The following is a 26,996-nucleotide window of genomic DNA, read 5'->3' on the forward strand; positions in this document are numbered from 1 at the left end:
TACTGATCACTTCCCCAAAGTAGTACAATGTTACTATGGTAACATTGTACTACTTTGGTCATAGTGAAATATGAAAAAAAATCTTAAAACAAATAAAAAAAAATGTAATAAAAAATTAAAAATAATAAAAAAATTAAAAAAAATTAAAAAAAAAAAATTTTTTTTTCATACTGTCACCAGTCAGTGTCCCTGTTAACCGCCATGCCAGTTATGTGATGACGCTGTACTGCACTGGTGACAGTATGTAAAAAAAAAAATAGTGAAAATAATTTTTTTAATTTTTTCATTTTCCAAAAAATTATGACAAAAAAATGCAACTTCAAAAAACTCGCCATGCCTCTTATGAAGTACGTCGGACTGTCTACTCTGCAAAAAGGGGTCATTTGGGGATATCTGTACTGTTCTGACATTCTTGGACCTCAAGAAATTAGATTGGCTGTCAGTACTTCAGGATTGATCAATATTCAGATCTATACCATAGTTTGTGAACTCTATAACTTTCCTACAAACTAAATAATACATCCTAATTTGGGTTATTTTCACCAAAGACATGTAGCAGAATACATCTCGGCCTAAATTTATGAAGAACAATTATTTATTTGTAAACTTTTATAACAGAAACAAAGAAAAATGTGTTTTTTTTTTCAAAATTTTTGGTCTTTTTTTGTTAATTTAGCAAAAAATAAAAACCCCAGCGGTGATTAAAAACCACCAAAAGAAAGCTCTAGTTGTGTGAAGAAAATGATAAAATTTTAGTTTGGGTACAATGTTGTATGACCGCGCAATTGTCATTCAAAGTGTGAGAGCGCTGAAACCTGAAAACTGGCCTGGGCAGGAAGGTGTAAAATTGCACGGTATTGAAATGGTTAATGACACTGGGTATTAATTTCATTATATGTGTGAAGAGGACTTTATTTACTTCATTTTTTCATTTTATCTCATTCATTTATTTTATTTCATTTTATTTATTTATTTTTGTATTTGTAATTTTTGGAGATTTATTTCCTAGGATTTGTTTGCCACTAATTATAGGGTGGGGATTCTATAAGGTGGGGACTCATTCACATTGCTATATGATTACTTACACTTTCAAGGGTGAAAGTTTTTTTATGAATATCGGGATAGTTTAGTAGATTTATTGGGTACCGTATTTCATATTTATATAATGGCCATTTTGTCATGCGAAAAAGGTGTAGAAACATGAGGAAGGGGCCAGACCCGGCTCCAAAAAAGGGGTACAGGAACTACCTACGTGCGTTTTTCACTCACTAAATTGATAAAAAAAAAAAATTGCAGAATAAAAACACACAGGGAAATGCGAAGTATAAATGCCGCCTTATATGTATATCATCTGTGGAATTCACATTCTGCCTGCGTTCAGCTGGAAGGTCACATAAGACCCCATATGGGGCTCATTCACTCGGCTAACACACAGATTGAAGGAAAAAATCCGTTATTTTGATGAGTTATTTTTAGCTCATTCAATCCTTCAGCCAAAGCTGTGATATACATCTATAATCTCCAGGCTATTTTATATTGATTAGTGTGATTAATCCTAGATCAATATCTATTAATTAGGAGACAGAAATATGGAAATGAAGATAAATATATACGACGTTATTTCCTGTGATAATAAAAGCCGTGTGCCATTCCTTATACTGTATAATGAGATGTGTGTGCGGTCATGCAGCCTCTTTCTGGGAGCATTTTTAAACCAGCCAATCAGGCTGCAGCACACAGCTGGTGGGCGGAGCTTATAGGAGCAGGGGGAAGTGGGCGGAGCTTATAGGAGCAGGCTGAGGGAAAGTGGGTGGGGCTTATGACATCACAGTGTGCAGTGGGCGGGGCTTGTGATCACAGTGTGCACTGGGCGGAGCTTACTCTAGCTGCCCCCAGAACATCTGTAGGCGTGAGAGGGTGAAGGTGTTCAGTGGCTTTGCTCCACATTCAAGATGACTTGCTACGTGAAAATTACGATTTTCTTTTTAGCTACGTTGATATTTCTCCAGCCTTCCTACGGGAGACCAAGTAAGTTTTTTTTACAATTAGAATTTTATTAGTAAATTGTATTTCCAACATTATAATTACGTTTATCAATCTTCATAATGCCCTTCTACGGCACATAATGTCATATAGATTTTATGGAGATGTTACGGTTTCTATAAAATTGATATGAAACGCCACAGAAAAGCATCATGAAGCATTATTACACAGAATTATAATGTTGGTATAAGAATTCTTTAGTCGGGTTAGATTGGTAGAATCGGGAATATAAATTCAGATCTCAGAGCTAAAATCCCATGATAAAGATCTTTAAATTAAAAAAAAAAGTCACATGACATGCCAGCGGGCAGATGTGAATGAGCCCCAACCAACCTTATGGCAGCAATGAAGTCCAATCCATTTCCTGCCAATCCACCTCCTTCAAGGGAAAGCTGGGGCTCTGACAGGGTCACCAAACCCCCCCCCCCCCCATTGCCAATGGACCCCCAGAGCTCTCCTTTGACATACGCTCCTCTCCAGCTTGACCTTTCAATATGTTACCAACTGCCAACTGTTTACTCCTCTCTGCCCACTCCTGTTGCTAGTTTCCAAACTGCCAGCTGCTATGGCTGCCTGTGAACCTGTGTTGGTGAATGGCAGGCGTTGCTTACATTCCCATGCAAGTCTATAGGAAAGCAAAACCCCCCTTTACCACCTCATTACCCGCCTTTTACACCCCCTGTCCCGTCACAGACATTTTCCAGGGCTGTGATAGGTTGACTGACAATGATTCCGTCATGCAGCACTGTACACAAAGTAATTGATTTGAGACCAACAGAGCTTTCTTCTGGTGGTATTTGCTATATTCTGGGTTTTTTATTTTCAAGGAAAAATGGCCAAAAATGTAGAAAGATTCCATTAACTTCTGTCATAATACCAGAACAGTACAGTGTCCGCCCCCCCCCCCCCCAAAAATGACCCTTTTTTGGAAAAAGGACACCCCTAGGTGATCTTGTTTTTAACCACTTGAGCTCCAGAGGATTTACCCCCCTTAATGACCAGGCCTCTTTTTGCTACTCGGCGCTGCACTAATTCAACTGATAATTGCGCGGTCATGCAATGCTGCACCCAAACGAAATTTACGTCCTTTTTTTCACACAAATAGAGCTTTCTTTCGGTGGTATTTGATCACCTGTGCGCTTTTTATTTTTCACGCTATAAACAAAAAAAGGCCAAAAATTTTGAAGAAAAACAATATTTTTTATTTTCAGCTATAAAAAATATATAGTAAACTCAATGTTGGTTATAAATTTAGGCCAAAATGTATTCTGCTCCATGTTTTTGGTAAAAAAAATCCCAATAAGTGTATATTGATTGCTTTGTGTGGAAGTTATAGCGTCTACAAACTATGGTATAAATACTGTAATTTACGCCATTTTTCTGCTATACAGCGCTGCGCTAGTTTAACGGACAATTGCGCGGTCATGCAATATGGTACATAAATGAAATTTACATCCTTTTTTTCCCCACAAATTGAGCTTTTTTTTGGTGGTATTTGATCGCCTGTGCGGTTTTTATTTTTTGCACTATAAAAAAAAAAGGCTGACAATTTTGAGGATAAGAAAACAATATTTTGGACTTTTTGCTATAAAACATGTCCAGTAAAAAAAAAATGCAAAAATCAAATTTAGTCATAAATTTCTGCCAAAATGCATTCTGCGACATGTCTTTGCTAAAAAAAAACCCAATACGTGTAAATTAATTGGTTTACGTGAAAGTTATAGCGTTTACAAATGGCGGGAAAGATACTAGGATTTTTAGGGGTTTTTGTTATACTAATAATGGCGGCGATCAGCGAATTATGGCGGGACTGCGGCGGACATTCTGACATTGGGGGGTACTGACTTGGGGTCACTGACATCCCCAAAAACACTAATACAGTGATCAATGCAAAAAAAACAAAAACTGACACTGTACTAATGGCAATGGGGAGGAAGGGGTTAACTTTATTTTGCAGGGAAGGGTTATAGGAGTGAGGGGAGTGTTTTACTAGGGGGCGGGGGTGTGTACTGGGCGGGACAAGGCTGATCGAGAAAGAGAAACTGTTATTTCTCGATCAGCTCATCCTCGAGCTGACAGGGAAGTGACAGAGAGCACAGCTACTGCAGCTGTGCTCTCTGTCACTGTTTGCCGCCGTTCGCCGGGAGATAGCCGCTAAGGAGCGGCTGTGACCCAGCGACTGACATCTGGGGCGGTGATCCGCGGGACAAATAGGGCGGCGGCGCGCCTCGCGCACCCTCCCTATTTGTTTACAAAACACACGTTTTAAAACGTGGTTTTGCCTGCGAGTGCCGCCCTGCCGCCGTATATGTACAGTGGCTGGGCGGCATGCGGTTATACTCTGATTCTAAGGGTAAAAATGAAACATAAAAAACATAACAAACATGTCATACTTGCCCGGTCTGTGGAATGGTTTTACATAGGGGGCAGCCCCCATCCTCCTTGAGTCCCCTGCTACCACTCCTGGCCTCTCCAGAGTCATTCCCTGCGTTTATATCCATTTAGAATTGTCAGATTTGACAGTGGCAGAGTGAATGAGGCCTAAGTCACCCACTGAAGCCAAGTGCAATTCTTCCATTGATAGCAGAGAATAACAGGTCCTGGATGCAAACCGTTTGCGTACCAAGCCGCTCATGTGTCCCTAGCTGCATGTAATTGCTCCTTCAGCATGCCATTGATTTGTATTGGTTGATCTGCCACAGCTTAGCATAAATGCATGGCTGTACCCACTGTAGGAATACGCTGATCTGGATGGTGTAGGGTCATAAACAGTCAAGTGAATGAGCCCTTAAAAGTTTAATGAATGAAAAAGTAAGAATTGAATGCATGGTAGCAAAATGTACTGTAGGAATTTGTTGCTAACAATATTTTTTTTTTCTATTTAGTTCTTGGTGTACCAATGGAAGACCTGAAGTATGATGACTTTGGAAAATCCGAGGAAGTCTATGGCTTGGGTGTTACATCCCAAGAAAAGCCAAGACCAACTCAGGAAGACCTCTATACTTCTTGGGGTGTTACACCCCAAAGAGTGCTACAAACGACTAAAGATGCAGATCTCTCCAAAATAGAAGGTAAGAATGTTGTTTCTCTTTCTTCTACTTTCCATTTCTTTAAAGTTCTCCTCAAAACTCAAGAAGCCATGCCTATAAAGCTGGCCAGAGACAGATCAAAATTCATCCGGTTCAGCAGGAACCCTGGGTCAGGGTGGTTGTACCAAAGTTGATCGATTTTCGTTCCATTACTGTTGATGGCTATAGCAGTGATCATTGTTTCCTGACAGCTGGGAAACCTCCCGATGTCAGAATATAAAAGCTCCACGGGAGGGATTCCCCTATCCATACTAACTGTGTAGATGGGGGAATCGAGTGATTTTCTTTCCCGCAACCCATGGTTGCAGGGAAGAAAACCAATTAATGCAGAAGTCCCCAACCCCCAGGATGCAGACTGGTGCCAGTCCATGACCTGTTGGGGGTTGGATTACGCGGCGGATGAGTGAGCCAGGCTTGATTTGTATTTACAGCACACTATCCCCACCTTCTCCATGCACTGCCTACTCATCCTGCCTCAGACGGATGCCCCCTGCTAGCCGTGAACTGGTACTGCGTTTCCCATTGGACTGTTTGTAGTGCAGCACCCAGTGTGTTATGTATGAAGGGGGAAGAACACCACAATAGAAATTATGTCCAACTATGTAAGTACATGTCATCTTGGCCTGTCTGTTTCTGCAGCTGGGGGGGGGGTAGTACTACAGACTGAGGCTCTGCACTGTTGGGGTTACATATATGGCATTCCCTGTATGACAGGGTACATAGCTGAATAAACTCCTCCAGGAAGATTACCATGCTTTGGTAGTATACAGGGTTCAGCAGGCTCCTCCAGGAGGACGACATGTCTTAGCATTAACTTCAGATAGTATACACTCGCCACAAAAATAGTTTTCGTAGGTGTACCGCAATGTGAATTAGCCCATAAAAGTTAATAAATAAAAATGTATAAATTTAGCATACAGTAGCAAAATGTACCGTTATACTAATGGCATCTTTTTTTCTATTTTAGATTCTGAAAATTCTGTTCGAGAGTTACTTCGTTCCATTTTGCGTGAAGAGACTGGACAGCAGGAATCGGATGACTACAATAATGGTAAGGATATTATTTGTCTTTTCATTTCTTTAAAGTGCTCCTCACAACTCAAAGAAGCCATGCCTGTCAAAGTAGAGGCTATCTACTTACCTTTCCCATGGTGGTTGTGTTGAAACCTCACCACTTTGCTGATCCCTAGTCCCTGGGTCAAATGCTTGCCCCCCACCAGGTGAGAAAAACAGCAGCAGGTGAGAGAAACTCAGCAGCAGGCACTATATACCTGGCAATTGATTTATACAGGCTTCTGGCAACACCCGACTATAAGCACCTGGCTGTACCTGCCGCAAAAATACGCTGTTTTGGGCAGTGAATGAGCCCGCAGTAAATAAAAAGATACTAATTTAGCGTATGATGGCAAAATGTACTGTAATACTAACGGCATTTTTTTTCTCTTTTAGAACCCAATGAACTCTTCGGTGGGATGCTTCGTTCCTTAGGAGTAGATGAGGACAACTTTGGTAACCATAGTGCATCTGAACAAGACACAGATGGTAAGATTATTTATTCTTTATTCTACCTTCCATTTCTTTAGCCTGGGTCCACACATGTACGGCGCAGGACACTGCATGTAATTCCGATAGGAATCGCACCCCATTATTATTCAAATCACATGCGTTTTTTTGCAGTGAAATTTGAGCTCATTCATTTTGCATGGCTCCAATTGCACCGCACCCACAAGAAAAGGTGCAGACAGGCAGTTTTTTTTTTTTGCCGCACTGGAATCTGATCGCATGAGTGTTCACACCCATGCGATCCAATTCTGGCAATCGTGTTTTGCGACCTGTTTGGGGGGTGTTGGGGAAGATCGCATGAACACAGTGTAGGGAAACACACAGGATTTGTGTTTCCTGCACCGCACATATGTGAAACTAGGCTGAAAATGACCCACAAAACTCAGAGCAGCTTCAATCAGGTCTGCAAAAATTAAAAGTCAGCAGCTACAAAAAGTGTAGCTGCTGACTTTTAACAGACAGACACTTACCTGTTCAAAGAACCAGCAGCCTCCTCACCCAAGCTATTTCTTTTCCAGTCGTTGGGTCCCAGGTCCCATGTTATCTGTGGGCAGCCAGCTGTGACTGCTTGTGGCTTTCTGGCTGCCCACCGCGCTGCGATTTGAATGGTCTTACAGCCTTCTGAGACCTGGGACCAAAAGGTTGCAGGCAGGGAGGGGTAGAGGAGAACTTCCGCTGGAATTGCGGCAATCCAACCAAAAGTGGGAGCAGGTACCTGTCAAAACCAGGTACCCGTTTCAACTCACTTCCCCCCCCAAAAAATATCCCAAATATAGCAGGGGAAGGGGGGGGGTAGGGGGAAGAGCGGACTTCCCGTTGTGGGTGAAGTTCTGCTTTAAGGAAGCCATGTCTGTAAAAGAAGAGGCTGTATACCTACCTTTCCTGTGGTGGGTGTGTTGAAACTCTACCATGTTGCCGATCCCTAGCCCCGGGTCAAATACCTGTACCCAACCCCTCCCCAACACACGCAGTGGTACCATTTGCCGGCACATATTTCCATATTAAAATACAAGCTGCCAAGAGACACCACATCATCGATTCCTGTGGTGGGTGTGTTGAAACTCCACCATGTTGCCGATCCCTAGCCCCGGGTCAAATACCTGTACCCAATCCCTCCCCAACCCATGCAGTGGTACCATTTGCCGGCACATATTTCCATATTAAAATACAAGCTGCCAAGAGACACCACATCATCGATTCGATTTATACAGGCTTCCTATCACCGGCTGAACGTAGACACCTGGCCGTACCCGCTGCAAAATGAAGCTGTTTTGGGTGGTGTACAGCCATGTGAATGAGCCCTTAATAGTTAATAAATCAAAAGATACTTATTTATCATATGATGGCAAAATGTACTGTAATACTAATGGCATCTTTTTTCTATTTAGCTTGGAAGAAAAACCACGAAGATGTTCTTGAGTACATCAAAGAAGAGAATGAATACAACAGCTCGGATGGTACATACCTGAGAGAGCTGCAACCAGCTAATACAGCTTCCTATAATGATGATGATGGTAAATATATTATTTTAATTTATTCTACTTTCCTCAAATTGTAAAGAAGCCGTGCATGTAAAATAGGCTATAGATTTACCTTTCCAGTGGTCCTTGTGTTGAAACTCCACTAGCTGCTGGGTCAAATGCTGTGGTTCCATCTGCCGGCATGTATTTCCAGCAGTGAAGTACGAGCGAGAGAATCCACAGTGTGTGTGTTTCTTCTACAGGACCCTGTAGTGACGGCGTGACTTCATCATGCTCACACCACTGGTGCTATATGTACACTTGGCGTCCTATCACTATGACGTTACATCTCTAGCTTCCTAGGTTAAGGTGGAATTCCAGCCTCGATCATAGTGAGCTTAGAATGGTTCCCCCTTTTTAACCTTCAGTCTAGTTATGTGGCTCCAAGTGGCTGGCTTCATTCAGGGGAGCCAACAACGGATGCCCCATAATAATCCTATGGGTGACATCTGTGGCAAGACGTCTGTCTGAGAACCAGTCATGGGTCCAAATGAAATGAAGTGGTCCAGAACTTCACATTTTTAATTTGAATAGCATAATGAACATTTAGCTCATGCAGCTGCTTAATACCGGTGGAAGAGAGAGGGAGAAAAGCCGGCTTTCAGCAGTTGCAGGAGGTAAATGGAGAGGTACCTGTATATACCGCCCCCCCCACCGCCCATCCTGTCCAAGTGTAAAACAGATTGGTGCAGTGTTACAGGTCGCAAATGCAACCTCTGGCACTACACCAGTGGTTGGGGGGGTGTTGTAAAAACTGGTCTCAACTCGGCGGATTTTACTGCCCCCCCCAAACCAGCCTTTACTGTCCTGAGCCCCCTAAAAGGTTGCTTTCACGCTGATAACTAACCTTCCTCATATTTGACTATTTTCAACTACCTTTGTAAAGCTGTCCAGGGTAGAATTTCAAATGAAAAATTAGGAAAAGAAGGTTCTAAGAAAGTTCTTAATTTTTAACTATAAGTCGGATCAAATCGATGTTCGCTTTTTAACTGCAGCGTTCTGACATTTTTCGTACAAATTTTTCTAAGACTTTTCCCAAGATTTTTATTTAAAATTCTATCTGTCTATGGCCAGCTTTAGGAAGAAAGTGTGAAGTGTCTGGTGTATAGGGGGTCAGTGCAATGTCTTCATCCCTTTCCTCTCCTAATACCATCACTTAGGGCAGGCAGCTCAGTGCTGAAATAGGCCACTTTCACTGCGGCCAGATCTGTTTTGCTCAGTAGGGGATCTATCCATTGATCCCCCGATGAGCAGAGCGGGCAGATGACAGGCCTGTGACCGCTACACTTATGCGGAGCAGACACAGCCCACTCTGCTCTATGAGCAGTCAGATGTAAACGGACTGATTGTCTGTTTATGTCCGTCTGCCTTCTGATCCGATTCGGCCAAAGGGGGACGGATCCCCTTCTGTTTGTTTTTGCAGGATTGGATCAAAGGTAGGCGAGTGTCAATGGACACTAGTCTGTTTACATCCACAACTCCATAGAGGTGAATGGAAGGTCCGATCAGGTCCACCCCAAAAATGGACAGGCAGACCTGACTGAACCGCTCACATGAAGGAGGCCATAAAGACACACTGGGGGCTATTTACTAACACTGCATGGTGCAAAATCTGGTGCAGCTCTGCATAGAACCCAATCAGCTTCCAGGTTTTATTGTCAAAGTTTAACTGAGCAAGCTGAAGTTAGAAGCTGATTGGCTGCCATGCACAGCTGCACCAGATTCTGCGTGCTCCAGTTTTAGTAAATCTCCCTCTGGCTCACAGTGAATAATGAATGCTGACAATTCAAATGTAATTCATTTACATGATCTAGCTTCTAATCTTTTTGTTTTGTTTTCTTTTATAGAACCAACAACACCTGACGTTCTGAGACCTGAAGAGCGGATGGCACGTTCAAAAAGTAAGTTTAAAATTCAAAATTTAATTCAAAATGCCTTTGATTGAATATTTCATTGCATATCTGGTTGTTGATGCCACAAAAGAGATATCTTAAGCCAGCCATAGATGGTTCGAATCTCAACCAGTTCAGCAGGGACCGTCCAAAATTCAATCTATGTATGGGCAGGCTGATTTTACCCAAGTCAATCCATCGATCGACTTTAGTACAACCAGCATATAATAACTAGCAATAATCACCGTGCCCCCCCCCCCCCCTCCCCGCTGGGAGCACACAATGGCTCCACAGGAGGGATTCCCCCATCAACACTGACTGCATTGAAGGGGGAATCAAGTGATTTTCTTTCCTGCAACCCGTGGATGGATTCCACATTCAATCATGCCTTCAAAATTAGGAGGCGGAGTTGAGTCAGTATCCCTTTCTTTTAGCTTTTTGAGAGTATTCTATAATTTGTGGAAGGGCTCCTCCGCCTATGTCTAGGGGACAGGAAAAGCAGTTTTACTTACTCATTTCTCCGCTACCCTGGTAGGCGGCGCTCTACTATGCTCTGGCAGTCGACTATCCCTCGCCATCTTCACGTCCAGTGCAGGGCTATGGGCCATGCTTTGGTCTTGATGATGTCCGAGGGCATCTGAATGCTGGAATATAGGGAAGAAGCTGCTGTGGGGACTGGCAGTGCGGGAGCTGAGGATCGGGTAAGTAAAAGTGCTTTTGTTCCCCTAGACCTCAAAAAGCATTCAACACTTGCAGAGCTGAGGCAGGCCCACTGAAAGTGGTCTTTTTTTTGTACTTTTTCTGGAGTTCAGCTTTAGGGCTGGTTCACACCAGGAAGCGCACAGGAACTTTCTCAGCCCGTTCATTTGAATTAACCGCCCCAAAAGTAATACATGCACTAATTTAAAAAACGCACTGCAACTGGATTACATGGCACCTCTGTACTGTGCAATCCGGAGCAGGTAAATGCACAGTGTTTGGGGTGTCGTAAGCACTGCTTTGAAACCCGCTGCAGGTCATAAAGACAGTGCATTTTAAATGTAGTGCGGGAAACACACAATGTAGTACCTTGCAATCTGGTTGCAGTGTACCTTTTAAATTCGATCATGCGCTACTTTTGGTGCGGTGTAGTGCAATTTCAGCCCATTCAAATGAATGGGTTGAAAACACACTGCACTCTAACCACACAGCAATCACACAAACGCGAGTGCATTCCTGTGCGATTCCTGGTGTGAAGCGGCCTGAAAGCAGGAAATAGGGTGATGACAAATTCACATTAAACTGAATCTTGCCCTCTTACAAAGCAGTTTTCTAACTTTTTTTTTTCTTTTACAGAAGCAAGATTTATCTCCAAAATCAAGAAGTTCTTTTCTGAGGAATTTGAAGAAACAGAAGAAACAGAACCCATTAGGCCGTCATTTTCAAATATAGCGCCTGGTAAGAATCGCACAATTGGATAAATATAAATGTATTTGTATTTACTATGTACATCTGTTTGTACATATTGTATCTCATGGAAAGATTGTATTAATTGTATTTATTTCATTGTTCCACAGTGCGACCAAAACAGAAGCCCTCACTAACAGATGCGCTCAAGAGTGATATTGGTTCGAAGGAAGAAAACGTTGCCAAAAACATCAGATCCTACCTTAATAATGCACTTCTGCTATCAGGATCGCTTTACGTGATCTTCAATGTCTTTCTACTGTTTACCCTCTTATACTTCGTAAGTATTAATTTCTACCATCATGTTGTCTGTTTATAAAAACATTTGGGGGCTATTATTTCAAGCATTTGCCCAACCATCAAGAATTGTGACCATATTTTGCCTACTATGCTGATTTTCATAGTCTCATCTAGTGGTAATGCAGTATTTTCCAGATTTAAGGTATTTGAAAAATAAAAGCATTATAGCCACTAAATGAAGCTGATGATCAAAGGACATCAAAATGTGGTCAGAATTCTTGACAGCTGGGTGAATGCTTGTGACGTTCAACCAATTTTTTTTTTTGTGCAGAAATAGACCTTTATATGTGAACTACTTATTTCTTTAAAAAAAACAGATTTTAATTGTGTCTATTTTTTTCATTTTATCAGAGACAACGGCTGAAACGCATGAAATCAGAGCCTGACCTGGAAAGTGGAGAATGGAGTGATCCAGAAGAACAAGAAGGGACTTATCCAGAACAGTCTAATGTGGAATATGAAGAAGAGGGCTATTCGGGAGAACCTGGCAGGACATGTCCAGAACAGCCTGGTGTGGAACATGCAGTAGGGAACTGTTTGGAAGAACCTGGCTGGACTTGTCCGGAACAGCCTGGTGTGGAACATGCAGTAGGGAACTGTTTGGAAGAACCTGGCTGGACTTGTCCGGAACAGCCTGGTGTGGAACATGCAGTAGGGAACCGTTTGGGAGGAGCAGAAATGACCCATCCAAAAAAGCCTGCTACAAATTACCACAATGCAAGCCAGTCCGGGAAAAGCCAGTCCATGGTTGCTGGTCAAGGAGCACCCGCTGGTGTTCTTAACCAGTGAATAGCTGATTGGTAAAGTGGAACTTAAGTTAAAAAAAAAAATGCGCAGACAGGCAGGATTTTTAATGCAGAGGCATTAAAGCTACCTAACTGCCTGTCCACCTCCGTAAAGTGAGCCACGCAGGCGCAGCTCACTGTACCAATTCGGCAGTGCCGAATTAGACGGAACTCCAAAGCATGTGCGGGAGTGACATCATCCCCGCCCAGCCAATGACTCGGCCGCTAGCCGCCCAAAGATGTCAGCGGCCAAGCAGGGAGTTCTGGGACAGCACATTGCATGATCGGAGCTGAGTATGGTTCCACTTTAAGGACATGGCCGGATCTAGGGGGGTGTTGGGGTGGGCTGAGCCCCCCAGATATCTGTTGTGCCCCCCCTGGCTGACGGCCGAGTACCTTCCCCCACTTGGGGCCAGCCCGGGATGTGATTGCACAGCCTAGTGCAGCGATCTGTGTTCAGGAGAGGGGCTGTGCCCTCTCCCTACACACATCACACACAGGATCGCTAGCTAGGACTGCATATAGTTTAATTACCTGCACACATTTCCTTCTGCCAGGACTTGGAGGAGGCAGGGTGCAGGTAACGTGTGTGTTTGTGTGTGTGTTTGTGTGTGTGTGTGTGTGTAAATAATTTGAGATTAGGAGGATGTAGTTGATGAGGGACTACATTGCTGGAAGATGTAGTTGACGAGCATCTACATTACTGGAAGATATAATTGACGAGGATCTACATTACCGGAAGATGTAGGTGATGAGGGTCTACATTGCTGGAAGATGTAGTTGACGAGCATCTACATTACTGGAAGATATAACTGACGAGGATCTACATTACTGGAAGATGTAGTTGACGAGGATCTACATTGCTGGAAGAAATAATTGATGAGGATCTACATTACTGGAAGATGTAGGTGATGAGGATCTACATTGCTGGAAGATATAATTGACGAGGATCTACATTACTGGAAGATATAATTGATGAGGATCTACATTACTGGAAGATATAATTGATGAGGATCTACATTGCTGGAAGATATAATTGACGAGCGTCTACATTGCTGGAAGATATAATTGATGAGGGTCTACATTACTGGAAGATGTAGTTGACGAGGATCTACATTGCTGGAAGATGTAGTTGACGAGGATCTACATTACTGGAAGATATAATTGACGAGCGTCTACATTGCTGGAAGATATAATTGACGAGGATCTACATTACTGGAAGATGTAGTTGACGAGGGTCTACATTACTGGAAGATATAATTGACGAGCGTCTACATTGCTGGAAGATATAATTGACGAGCGTCTACATTACTGGAAGATATAATTGACGAGCGTCTACATTGCTGGAAGATGTAGTTGACGAGCGTCTACATTACTGGAAGATATAATTGACGAGCGTCTACATTGCTGGAAGATATAATTGATGAGGATCTACATTGCTGGAAGATGTAGTTGACGAGCGTCTACATTACTGGAAGATATAATTGATGAGGATCTACATCGCTGGACGATGTGATTGCCAATATGTTTGGCTGTACAGCAGCGCAATGTGCTGTGCTTCTGTACAATGCACTGCAATCACATTTGCAGCACCACTCTGGGCTGCGTTGCAGTGTGAATGGGACACAATTGTTTTCTGTGTGCCCTTGTGGCGACAGGTGTTTTAGAATGCAGTAAAACATCTATTGGGGCAGCACAGTGGCTAAATGATTAGCACTTCCACCTGACAGTATTAGGGTCATAGGTAACCACAAGAAAAATGGCAAAACACCTTGTCCCTCCGGGTGGACGCCATATGGCGTCCTTCCAGGCATGCGCAGTTTGCACACCTGCAGAGCCGCGCAGAAGCGCGATCTGTCACCAGCCGTGTAATTCGGACATGGCCGATGACAGATCTGTGTATCGGTCCCGTTGCCAGTACCATGTGACCTACTGTGACCAATTACAGCAGGTCACATGACAGTTGTATACAATGGATAGTTTCCTTTCATGCCATCCATTGTATACAAGAGTGTCTAGCTGTGAATGGTCACAGTGATCACATGCACAAGCTGGGCCAATCACAGCCCAGCCGTGTCATGTGATTAGCTGTGGTCAAATCACAGCTAAGCACAAAAAAAAAAAACAAACCTGAATGAATCGATGTCATTCAGATAAATGCTTGCTTATAGCAAAGTAACATCAGAAATGGAAAAAGCGGAGAACAAGAGATCATGATGAGTCCAGGAAGGAAGATACAGATAACATGGGCATTTGACAAAATGAAAGAAAACAAAGAGGTGAAAAAGGAAGAAATGAAAGAGGAAAGAGAGGAGAGGGCAAGAGAAGACATGGAGCAAGAAAAGCAGACAAAAGAAGACGGGGAGAGGGAGAGAGAAAGGAGGGCAAGAGCAGAGGAGAAGGCGAGGGAGGGGAGGGTGAGAGCAAAGAGGGCAAGAGAAGAGCAAAGATTACTGCAACCAAATGTATATAAGATCCATGAATATGGAATATGGAAGAGAGTAGAAAAGTAGACTATAGGAAAAAAAAATTGCAGTGTTTTTCAGTCAGGGTTTTGCAGCTGTGTGCTAGGAGGGAGGATGTGGAGGGGATTGAGATGGGGGTTGTGTTAGAAGGGGAATTTGGAGATTCGTGCAGGGAGGGGATTTGGGGGAGAGAATTTACAACTAGACATGTGCATGCCCTGCGTCCTTAACAACCGAGGACTCATTAGCTGTCAGTGGAGAAACCACTGAATGTAAAAAAAAAAAAAAAAGAATTGCCGGAGTACCCTTCCGGTCTGGCATGGATTTTAAAGAGAGGAGAGAGTTTAGAGAGTAGTGTAGAGTGTTTTGTAGAGTGCAGAGTGTGTTTTGTAGAGTGCAGAGTGTGTTTTGTAGAGTGTTTTGTAGAGTGCAGAGTGTGTTTTGTAGAGTGCAGAGTGTGTTTTGTAGAGTGTTTTGTAGAGTGCAGAGTGTGTTTTGTAGAGTGCAGAGTGTGTTTTGTAGAGTGCAGAGTGTGTTTTGTAGAGTGTTTTGTAGAGTGCAGAGTGTGTTTTGTAGAGTGTTTTGTAGAGTGCAGAGTGTGTTTTGTAGAGTGCAGAGTGTGTTTTGTAGAGTGCAGAGTGTGTTTTGTAGAGTGTTTTGTAGAGTGCAGAGTGTGTTTTGTAGAGTGTTTTGTAGAGTGCAGAGTGTGTTTTGTAGAGTGCAGAGTGTGTTTTGTAGAGTGTTTTGTAGAGTGCAGAGTGTGTTTTGTAGAGTGCAGAGTGTGTTTTGTAGAGTGTTTTGTAGAGTGCAGAGTGTGTTTTGTAGTGTGTTTTGTAGAGTGCAGAGTGTGTTTTGGAGAGTGTTTTGCAGAGTGCAGAGTGTGTTTTGTAGTGTGTTTTGTAGAGTGCAGAGTGTGTTTTGTAGAGTGTTTTGCAGAGTGCAGAGTGTGTTTTCTAGAGTGCAGAGTGTGTTTTCTAGAGTGCAGAGTGTGTTTTGTAGAGTGTTTTGCAGAGTGCAGAGTGTGTTTTGTAGTGTGTTTTGTAGAGTGTTTTGCAGAGTGCAGAGTGTGTTTTGTAGTGTGTTTTGTAGAGTGTTTTGCAGAGTGCAGAGTGTGTTTTGTAGAGTGTTTTGTAGAGTGCAGAGTGTGTTTTGTAGAGTGTTTTGTAGAGTGCAGAGTGTGTTTTGTAGAGTGCAGAGTGTGTTTTGTAGAGTGCAGAGTGTGTTTTGTAGAGTGTTTTGTAGAGTGCAGAGTGTGTTTTGTAGAGTGTTTTGTAGAGTGCAGAGTGTGTTTTGTAGAGTGCAGAGTGTGTTTTGTAGAGTGTTTTGTAGAGTGCAGAGTGTGTTTTGTAGAGTGCAGAGTGTGTTTTGTAGAGTGCAGAGTGTGTTTTGTAGAGTGTTTTGTAGAGTGCAGAGTGTGTTTTGTAGAGTGCAGAGTGTGTTTTGTAGAGTGCAGAGTGTGTTTTGTAGAGTGTTTTGTAGAGTGCAGAGTGTGTTTTGTAGAGTGCAGAGTGTGTTTTGTAGAGTGCAGAGTGTGTTTTGTAGAGTGCAGAGTGTGTTTTGTAGAGTGTTTTGTAGAGTGCAGAGTGTGTTTTGTAGAGTGTTTTGTAGAGTGCAGAGTGTGTTTTGTAGAGTGTTTTGTAAAGTGCAGAGTGTGTTTTGTAGAGTGTTTTGTAGAGTGCAGAGTGTGTTTTGTAGAGTGCAGAGTGTGTTTTGTAGAGTGCAGAGTGTGTTTTGTAGAGTGTTTTGCAGAGTGCAGAGAGTGTTTTGCAGAGTGCAGAGTGTGTTTTGTAGAGTGTTTTGTAGAGTGCAGAGTGTGTTTTGTAGAGTGCAGAGTGTGTTTTGTAGAGTGTTTTGCAGAGTGCAGAGAGTGTTTTGTAGAGTGCAGAGAGTGTTTTGTAGAGTGCAGAGAGTGTTTTGTAGAGTGCAGAGTGTGTTTTGTAGAGTGTTTTGCAGAGTGCAGAGTGTGTTTTGTAGAGTGCAGAGTGTGTTTTGTAGAGTGTTTTGCAGAGTGCAGAGTGTGTTTTGTAGAGTGCAGAGTGTGTTTTGTAGAGTGTTTTGCAGAGTGCAGAGAGTGTTTTGCAGAGTGCAGAGAGTGTTTTGTAGAGTGCAGAGTGTGTTTTAGAGAGTGTAGAGTGTAGAGCAGCACAGTGGCTAAATGGTTAGCACCTCTGCCTGGCAGTACTAGGGTTGTTGGTTCAAATCCCGACCACGTCACCACCTGCCTGGAGTTTGCATGTTCTCCCTGTGCCTGCGTGGGTTTCCTCCGGGTACTCCGGTTTCCTCCCACACTCCAAAGACATGCTGGTAGGTTAATTGGATCCTGTCTAAATTGGACCTATTATTCGTATGAATGAATGTGTTAGGGACCTTAGATTGTACACCCCTTGAGGGTTAGGGCTGATGTCCATGTAAATATATATGTAAAGCGCTGTGTAAATTGATGGCGCTATATAAGTACCTGAAATAAATAAATAGGCAAATTGCATAAAAAAAAAAGAAAATACTGATCACTTCCCCAAAGTAGTACAATGTTACTATGGTAACATTATACTACTTTGGTCATAGTTATATATCAAAAAAATAATCTTATACAATAGAAAAAATGTAATAAAAAAATTTAAAATTAATTATCAAATTTTTTTTTCGTACTGTCACCAGTCAGTGTCCCTGATCACCACCATGCCAGTTATATGATGACGCTGTACTGCACTGGTGACAGAGTAAAAAAAAAAAATAGTGAAAATATTTTTTTTTTTATTTCTTCATTTCCAAAAATTTATGACAAAAAAATTACAACTTCAAAAAACTTGCCATTCCTCTTATGAAGTACGTCGCAAAAAGTGGTCATTTGGGGGATATCTGTACTGTTCTGACATTCTTGGACCTCAACAAATTAGATTGGCCGTCAGTACTTCAGGATTGATCAATTTTCAGATCTATACCATAGTTTGTGATCTCTATAACTTTCCTACAAACTAAATAATACTAAGTTGGGTTATTTTCACCAAAGACATGTAGCAGAATACATCTCGGCCTAAATTTATGAAGATCAATTCATTATTTGCAAACTTTTATAACAGAAACAAAGAAACATTTTGGTCTTTTTTTGTTAATTTATCAAAAAATAAAAACCCCGGCGGTGATTAAATACCACCAAAAGAAAGCTCTAGTTGTGTGAAGGAAATGATAACATTTTAGTTTGGGTACAATGTTGTATGACCGCGCAATTGTCATTCAAAGTGTGAGAGCGCTGAAACCTGAAAAATGGCCTGGCCTGGAAGGGGGTAAAATTGCCCGGTAATGAAGTGGTTAATGTATGTATACTGAACATAAAATAAAATTAAACCTCCAAAATCATCAATTTATCATGACACTGGTGATGTAACAATAATGGTGATATAATACACCCTTCCAATGTGTATATATAATGAAAAATTCTAATGTTTTTCCTATGTATAAACAGCATTGTATATATTGTAAAACAACAGAAACTGGTGGAATGTTGCCATCACAGGGATGTGCAATTCCTATCACCTGGGACATGTAGTTTTTTTCTACCTTTTATCCCTACTGTGGGCAAGCAGCAGGGCTCATCTGTCAGGTGGAAGCATTCGGGCGACAGCGCTGCCGCCTGATTGCTTCCACACAGCCCACAGTGCCAGCCTCTCCTCCGCCCCGCCTTATGTCCTGGGCTCCACTTGCCCATCTGTGGGCCCGGGACCTGTTCAGTTGGTGCCGCGGGGATGCGGTGGAGGGGAGGGAGGAGAGCGGACACATCTGCTCCTTGGTCTTGTCCTGACCCGGAAGTGATGTGACGTCACTTCCCGGGTTTCCGTGTGGCAGATTCCAGGTCATTGAGGCCGGGAAAGAATGTAATGTGGTGCAATGTGCACCGCATTACATTCAGTGGAGCATAGAGAACCTGTCACCAAAAAATCATCACATAGGGGACTCTTTGTTCCCTATGTCATAAAAAAAAAAAGTTTAAATTTTTTTTTTTTTAAATGGAAGTTACACCCAAGCATATAACACCCCCAAAATTTTTCAAGGCCCCCCACCCCCATATATGTACGCATGCAGAGACATAAAAGCACGCGCTGGGGCGCCTACACATGAAAACGTCAATTGCGATACACATGTTACATATTGCCACACAGGCCAGAATGAAAGCAATAATTCTAGTACCAGACCTCCTCCGGAACACTGAAATGATGAACCTATAAGGGGCTTTAAAAGTGCCACCTGTAGAAAATATAGGGTACTAAAGTTTGTTGCCCAAATTTAAGGTCTGACATATTGGATATCTATTTACTCGATGCAACCTCGTCTTTTATAGTCTACTATATTTTACGTATTTTTATAATTGGATAATTTATTGTTTCTTGTGCCCTAAAATTAAGTGTATTTTTTACAGAAACTTTGTGTTTCCTAGACCTTTGTGATAATATTGTGTGAAATAAATAATTGGATTGTATTTTATTCTCTAGGATCTCTGATTTCAGAAAATATATAATGTTGGGGGGGGGGGGGGGGTTGTGTCATCTTCAGGCCTTAAATTATTTTTTAAACGTGTGCAAAAAAAAAAAACAAAAACAGCTCTGGCAGCAAAATGAGTAAAGGATAAGCCCGACACTCCCCTTTCCTGAGGAGCACCCAATCAGTGTTCATTACACTGCAAGGTGTCTCTCCTCCTTGCTGGAGATAGGCAGGGAGGGGAGGAGGAGATAATGGTGAAATATTAAACGTTTAAGTCGCCATAAAGCCGCTTTTGTTTTTAAAAGCCCCAAACATGACTTAAAGCAGATTTAAATACAGTTTTGGTTAAAATTTATATTTTTTTATCAGGACAAGTAGATTGCCATGAGGGACAAGTAGAATGGGACACCAATTTAGTCCCTGGACAAGTAGTTTTTTTAAAAATTTCCACACCCTTGCATCACTAATATGCACTCACCGGCTTCTTTATTAGGTCCACCTGTTCAATTGTTTGGTAACACAAATTGCTAACTAGAAAAGCTCGAATTTCTGGGGAAATTGTGTGAAGTGTTCTTGCCTCCACCAGTAGTCTACAACTGGAGTGGGCGTTGAAACACCTTAAATACTCTCTACTGTAGAAAACTTATTTCCAAACCTTTAACCAGAAGCCGGCCAAACTGTCACGAATTCAAAATAAGATTTCAAATAGGGCAGAGAAGAGCGGTTAAAAACAAACTGCTCCAACTTGCTCACTTCACTGGCGGTTGCCATCTTCAAACGGTTGTAGTTTAAAAATATAAATCCTACACCGAAGAGTTTTATATTGTGAGAATCACAAGACCCAGACCTACATTTTGATGTATAGTATGTCTCTGAAATATTAAAAATGAAGGCACAGTCACAGTTTAGAAATTGCCCTTCAAATTTGAGGTGGCTAGAGTGGAGTTTCAATGAATGTCAATGGGCAGCATGAGTTGCAAACAAATGGTCATATTGTGAAAACTATCAGGACTATGGCTTAGCCGTGGACATTTTTAGTGGTAGCGGGGATAGCTGAACGTTTTGATATAAGATTTGTGTAGGTGGGCTTGAAAATGAGGGAGTGATGGCAGTTTAGAAATCATGTCCTGATTTTTCAGCTCACACTCTAGCTTTTGTCAGCTCCCACTCTAGTTTTGAACATTCCGCCATTCATTCCTATGGGACCAATTTCACCACAAAAACGCCGATATTTCGTAAACCATTTGACGAAACGTTCCACAAAGTAATAGCACACCAATCGGGAACAATCCGCACGTTTCGGTATATTACTGTCTATGTAGTGTAAGAACTGTGGGAGGAGTTAGGGTGGTAAATGTGGCTATAATAATAAGAATATATATGTGAGATAACAGTAAGTGGTCTGCCATGGAAGAACACTTAATTAGCCAATCACAGGGCAGCAACTCAATGCATTTAGGCTGGCCATACACTATACAATTTTCTGTCCAATTTCTGCCCAATTTCCTTTAGATTAACTTCAACTATGTAGTGCAAGGGCCTGCTTAATTGGATACAATTGAAAATATATTAGTTAAGTGTTCTTGCATAGCAGGAACACTTATTGTTTTCTCACAAATATATTCTTATTTTTATTATTATAGCCAAATTTACCACCCTAACTCCTCCACAGTTTTTACACTACATAGACAAGTAATATATCAAAACGTGCGGATTGTTCCCGATCGGATTGCTATTACTTTGTGGAACGTTTCACCGAATCGTTCAAGAAATATCGCGGTTTTTGTGGCGAAATTTTCCCATAGGAATGAATGGCGCAACTAGAGTGGCAGCAGAGCACAGCTACAGGGTGGAAGGAAAAATCAGAACATGATTTGTAAACTGCCATCACTCTGTCATTTTTAAGCCCACCTACACATATCTTATATCAAAACGTTCAGCTAACCCTGCTGTCACTAAAAATGTTCACGGCTAGGACATACTCCTGATAGTTTTCACAATATGACCATTTGTTTGCAACTCACCCCTCCCATTGACTTTCATTGAAACTTCACTCACAGCCACCTGAAATTTGAAGGGACGTTTTTAAACTGCGACTGTGCCTTCATTTTTTATCTTTCAGAGACATACTATACATCAAAATTTATATCAAATTTATATCAAATATCAACCTTTTCGCAGTAGCATTTATACTTTTAAAACTACAAGCGTTTGAAGATGGCAATCGCCAGTGAAGTTGGCAAGTTGCAGCAGTGTGTTTAGAACAGAGCTTCTAACATTCCTGACTGAGTGAGTTGCTATAGCAACCAAAGGTCACTCAAGAGGCAGCTGAGTCACCAGGCTGGACTGTGAGCTGCAAAATACAAGCTAAAATCCATTTCTCACTATCAGGCTTGCTATGTGCACTGCTTACATTTCATCATTACTTGGTAAAGGTTACTTGCAAGAACACTTTACACAATTTCCCCAGAAATTGTAGATTTTCTAGTTTTGACCTCCTATTATATGGTTTTTGGTAAATCTAAACCAAACATTTCAAGAAAATTGTATAATGTATGGCCAGCCTTAGGCATGTACACATGGTAAAGACGGCTTGCTGAAGTTCAAAATTGGCATCAGAATGGGGAAGAAAGAGGATTGAAGTGACTTTGAACGTGGCATGGCTGTTGGTGCCAAATGGGATGTTCTGAGTATTTCAAACACTGCTGATCTCCTGGGACGCACAACCAGCTCTAGGGTTTACAGAGAATGGTCCAAAAAAGAGAAAATGTCCAGTGAGTGGCAGTTGTGTGGACAAAAATGCCTTGCTGATGTCGGAGGTCAGAGAATGGACAGACTGGTTTGAGATGATAGGCGACAGTAACATGTCGATATGGACCAAAATATCTTAGGAATGTTTCCAACACCTTGTTGAATCTATGCCACTAAGAATGAAGGCAGTTCTGAAGGCAAAAAGGGATCCAACCCGGGACTAGCAAGGTGGGCCTAATAAAGTGGCCAGTGAGTGTACTGCTGTTATTTGGTAGTCAGTTTTTTTTTTTTTTTTTTCTTAACCCCTCGCCTACCGGGCACTTATACTCCCTCCTGCCCAGGCCAATTTCCAGCTTTCAGCGCTGTTGCACTTTGAATGACAATTACGTGGTCATGCAACACTGTACCCATATGAAATTTTTATCATTTTTTTGTGACAGATAGAGCTTTATTTTGGTGGTATTTCATCACCTCTGGGTTTTTTATTTTTTTCTTAAACAAACCAAAAACCACTGAAAATTTTGAAAAAAAAAACGTTTTTTCTTCGTTTTTGTTATAAAATTTTGTAAATAAGTGATTTTTCTCCTTCACTGATGTGCGCTAATGAGGCTGCACTGATAGGCTGCACTGATGGACACTGATAGGTGGCACTGATGAGGAGGCACTGATGGGCACTGACTGGCATCACTGATGGGCACTGAAAGGCAGCACTCATATATGGCACTGATAGGTGGCACTGACTGGCACTGATAGGCGGCACTGATGCACACTGACAGGCGGCAATGACTGGCACTGATAGGTGGCACTGAGTGGTAGCACTGATAGGTGGCACTGAGTGGTAGCATTGATAGGTGGCACTGATGGGTGACACAGAATGGCAGCTCAGATGGGCACTGATATGTGGCATTGATGTGGCACTGAAATGTGGCACTGAGGGGCACTGGCAGGTGGCATGGATGAGCACTGAGAGCTGGCACTGATGGACACTGACAGGTGGCACTGATGGGGCTACACAGATCATCAGGGCACACTGATCATCAGTGCTCTGATGATCTGTGTAGATGTCCCCTCTGAAGAAAGCCGAATACTGGCTCTCCTCTCCTCTGTCAGCGTGACCGCTCGTGGAGAGAGAAATGCAGATAACCGGCATTTCCCTGTTTACATGTGATCAGCTGTGATTGGACACAGCTGATCACATGACCGAGCCGACATCTTTGGCTCTTTCCATGGATCGGTGATCCACTGTGTCCGAGGGACACAGCGCACCGTCGATCGCACCGCTGAGCGCCCTGGGAGCCGCACATGCGCGGTTAGAATGGGAGGACGTCATATGACGTCATCCAGAACGAGAGAACCACCTTGCGTCCCTCATATTACTATATGGCAGGCGGGAGGGGGTTACTATATACATCGGAAGGGTGTATTACATTTGTCCCCTGAGGGGGTATCACCATGATTGTTACATCACAAGTGTCTACTGTGTCCCCACATAATGTGCCCTATTTTGCCCCTGCATGTGGATAATGTGATTGCCGTGGTTTATATCATGGGACATTTTGGGTTTTTTTGTGAATGAGTAGGGGCACTATGTACCCGTCAATAATTCCGGTAAGGGGTGGGGGCTCTGGCGGCCCCTGAATTTTTAATGGAGGCTTCCAGATACCAATAAGCCCCCCCCATTCACAGACCCCCACAACAACTTGGCCAGAGTGGGGAGAAGAGGCCCTTTACATCATCAGCCTAGTGACAAGGTGCTGTGCTGGGGGGTCCCCCCTGGAAAGGCCTTTTCCCATTTTGAGAGCGTGTTGCCTGGTATGGATCAGAAGGCAGGGATGGAATGAGGGGGTGCTGCATGCTCCTCTCCCCTTTTCCTGGCTAACCAGGTTGCATACACGAATAAGGGTCTGGCGTGGATTTTTGGGGGGACCAAACACGTTTTTTCTAGTTTTTTTGTGTGGAGTTCCCTCATGAAATCCATACAAATCTGAAGGATCACTTATTGTTGTCATGTTGCACATCAGTCACCATCCCCACCCTGGATAAACTTTACCTATAAATGTTATTAACCAGTTATATTATGTGTATCCAAGAAAGAATCCAGACCTTTTTTAAAGCAATCCACTGAGCTGGCCAGAACCAATTCTTCAGAGAATCTATTCCATATTTTCACAGCTCTTACGATGAAGAAACCTTTCCATGTTTGGAGATTAGATTTTTTTTTCCTCCAGACGTAAAGAGTGCCCCCTTGTCCTCTGTGATGGCCTCAGGGTGACTAGCTCTACACCGAGTTCACTATATGGACCACTGATGTATTTATACCTGGAGATCATATCCCCCCTTATGTATTATACATGGAGATCATATCCCCCCTTATGTATTATACATGGAGATCATATCCCCCCTTATGTATTATACATGGAGATCATATCCCCCCTTATGTATTATACATGGTGATCATATCCCCCCTTATGTATTATACATGGTGATCATATCCCCCCCTTATGTATTATACATGGAGATCCTATCCCCCTTATGTATTATACATGGTGATCATATCCCCCCCTTATGTATTATACATGGAGATCATATCCCCCCTTATGTATTATACATGGAGATCATATCCCCCCTTATGTATTCTACATGGAGATCATATCCCCCCTTATGTATTATACATGGTGATCATATCCCCCCTTATGTATTATACATGGAGATCATATCCCCCTTATGTATTATACATGGAGATCACATCCCCCCTTATGTATTATACATGGAGATCACATCCCCCCTTATGTATTATACATGGAGATCACATCCCCCCTTATGTATTCTACATGGAGATCATATCCCCCCTTATGTATTATACATGGTGATCATATCCCCCCTTATGTATTATACATGGAGATCACATCCCCCCTTATGTATTATACATGGAGATCATATCCCCCCCTTATGTATTATACATGTTGATCATATCCCCCTTATGTATTATACATGTTGATCATATCCCCCCTTAATATCCTCTTCTCGAGAGAATACATTCAGTTCCTCTAATGCTTCCTCATAGCTGAACTCATCCATTCTTTTTATCAGTTTGGTTGCCCTTCTCTGTACTTTCTCCAGCTCCCCAATGTTCTTTTTTGTGAATTGGTGCCCAAAACTGAACTGCATATTCCAGATGAGGTCTTGCTAATGATTTGTACCGGGGGAATGATCTCTCACTCTCTGGAGTCTATACCTCTTTAATACAAGAGAGGATTTTGCTCGCTTTAGAACCCGCAGCTTGGCATTGCATGCCATTATTAAGCTTGTGATCTACCAGAACCCCCAGATCCTTCTCCACCATTGATTCCCCCAGTTGTACCCCCCTAGTATGTATGATGCATATTCTTAGCCCCCAAGTGCAGAACCTTACATTTATCAACATTAAACCTCATTTGCCACATAGTTGCCCAATAAAACAGTGCATTGAGGTCGGCTTGTAAATTGGAGACATCCTGTAAGGACGGTATTCCACTGCACAGCTTGGTGTCATCTGCAAAGACTGCAATAGGATTTGTAATCCCAGACCCGATATTGTTTATAAATATATTAAAAGTAAGGGTCCCAACACTGAACCCTGGGGTACACCACTGACACCCCCAGACCATTCATAGTATGAATCATTAACCTCTACTCTCTGAATACCATCTTTTAGCCAGTTTTCTATCCATTTACATGCAGATTTTTCCAAGCCTGTAGACTTTACCTTACACATTAGCCATGTGTGGGGAACTGTGTCAAATGCTTTTGCAAAATCCAAGTATACCACGTCCACCGCCACCCCTCTGTCCAAGTATACCACGTCCACCGCCACCCCTCTGTCCAAGTATACCACGTCCTCTGCCACCCCTCTGTTCAAGTATACCACGTCCACCGCCACCCCTCTGTCCAAGTATACCACGTCCTCTGCCACCCCTCTGTTCAAGTATACCACGTCCTCTGCCACCCCTCTGTCCAAGTATACCACGTCCACCGCCACTCCTCTGTCCAAGTATACCACGTCCAACGCCACCCCTCTGTCCAAGTATACCACGTCCACTGCCACCCCTCTGTCCAAGTATACCACGTCCACCCCTCTGTCCAAGTATACCACGCCCACCACCAACCCTCTGTCCAAGTATACCACGTCCACCGCCACCCCTCTGTCCAAGTATACCACGTCCTCTGCCACCCCTCTGTCCAAGTATACCACGTCCACCGCCACCCCTCTGTCCAAGTATACCACGTCCACCGCCACCCCTCTGTCCAAGTATACCACGTCCACCGCCACCCCTCTGTCCAAGTATACCACGTCCACCCCTCTGTCCAAGTATACCACGCCCACCACCAACCCTCTGTCTAAGGTTTTGCTCACCTCCTCATAAAAAGAAATCAGATTTGTTTGACAACTTCTGTCTTTCATGAATCCATGCTGTCTGTTGCTTAAAATATTTTCTTCCAGCAAGAAAACATCTATGTGGTGTTTTATTAAACTCTCCAGTATCTTCCCAACTATAGATGTTAAATTAACAGGTCTATAATTACTTGGTAAAGATTTTGACCCCTTTTTAAATATTGGCACCACATTGGCCTTACACATTGGTACCATGCCAGTCATTAAAGACTCCCTAAAAATGAGAAACAATGG

At 42.6% G+C, this 26,996-nt stretch overlaps 1 protein-coding gene across 1 annotated transcript; it reads left to right on the forward strand.

The window, feature by feature from the left end:
* Window positions 1-1,952: 1,952 nt before the first annotated feature.
* On the forward strand, window positions 1,953-13,608 carry LOC149450454 (uncharacterized). The gene is made up of 9 exons (XM_089691954.1): window positions 1,953-2,028; window positions 4,929-5,114; window positions 6,100-6,183; window positions 6,582-6,674; window positions 8,084-8,209; window positions 10,063-10,116; window positions 11,443-11,544; window positions 11,664-11,833; window positions 12,205-13,608. Exons 1-9 carry the CDS (start codon window positions 1,953-1,955, stop codon window positions 12,640-12,642), a joined length of 1,329 nt encoding a protein of 442 aa, XP_089548080.1. The 3' UTR covers window positions 12,643-13,608.
* Window positions 13,609-26,996: the final 13,388 nt, after the last annotated feature.

The sequence above is a fragment of the Staurois parvus genome, unplaced genomic scaffold, assembly GCF_062004578.1.
Source record: "Staurois parvus isolate SC_StPar_1 unplaced genomic scaffold, SC_StPar_1.0 ptg000574l, whole genome shotgun sequence".
NCBI lineage: Eukaryota > Metazoa > Chordata > Amphibia > Anura > Ranidae > Staurois > Staurois parvus.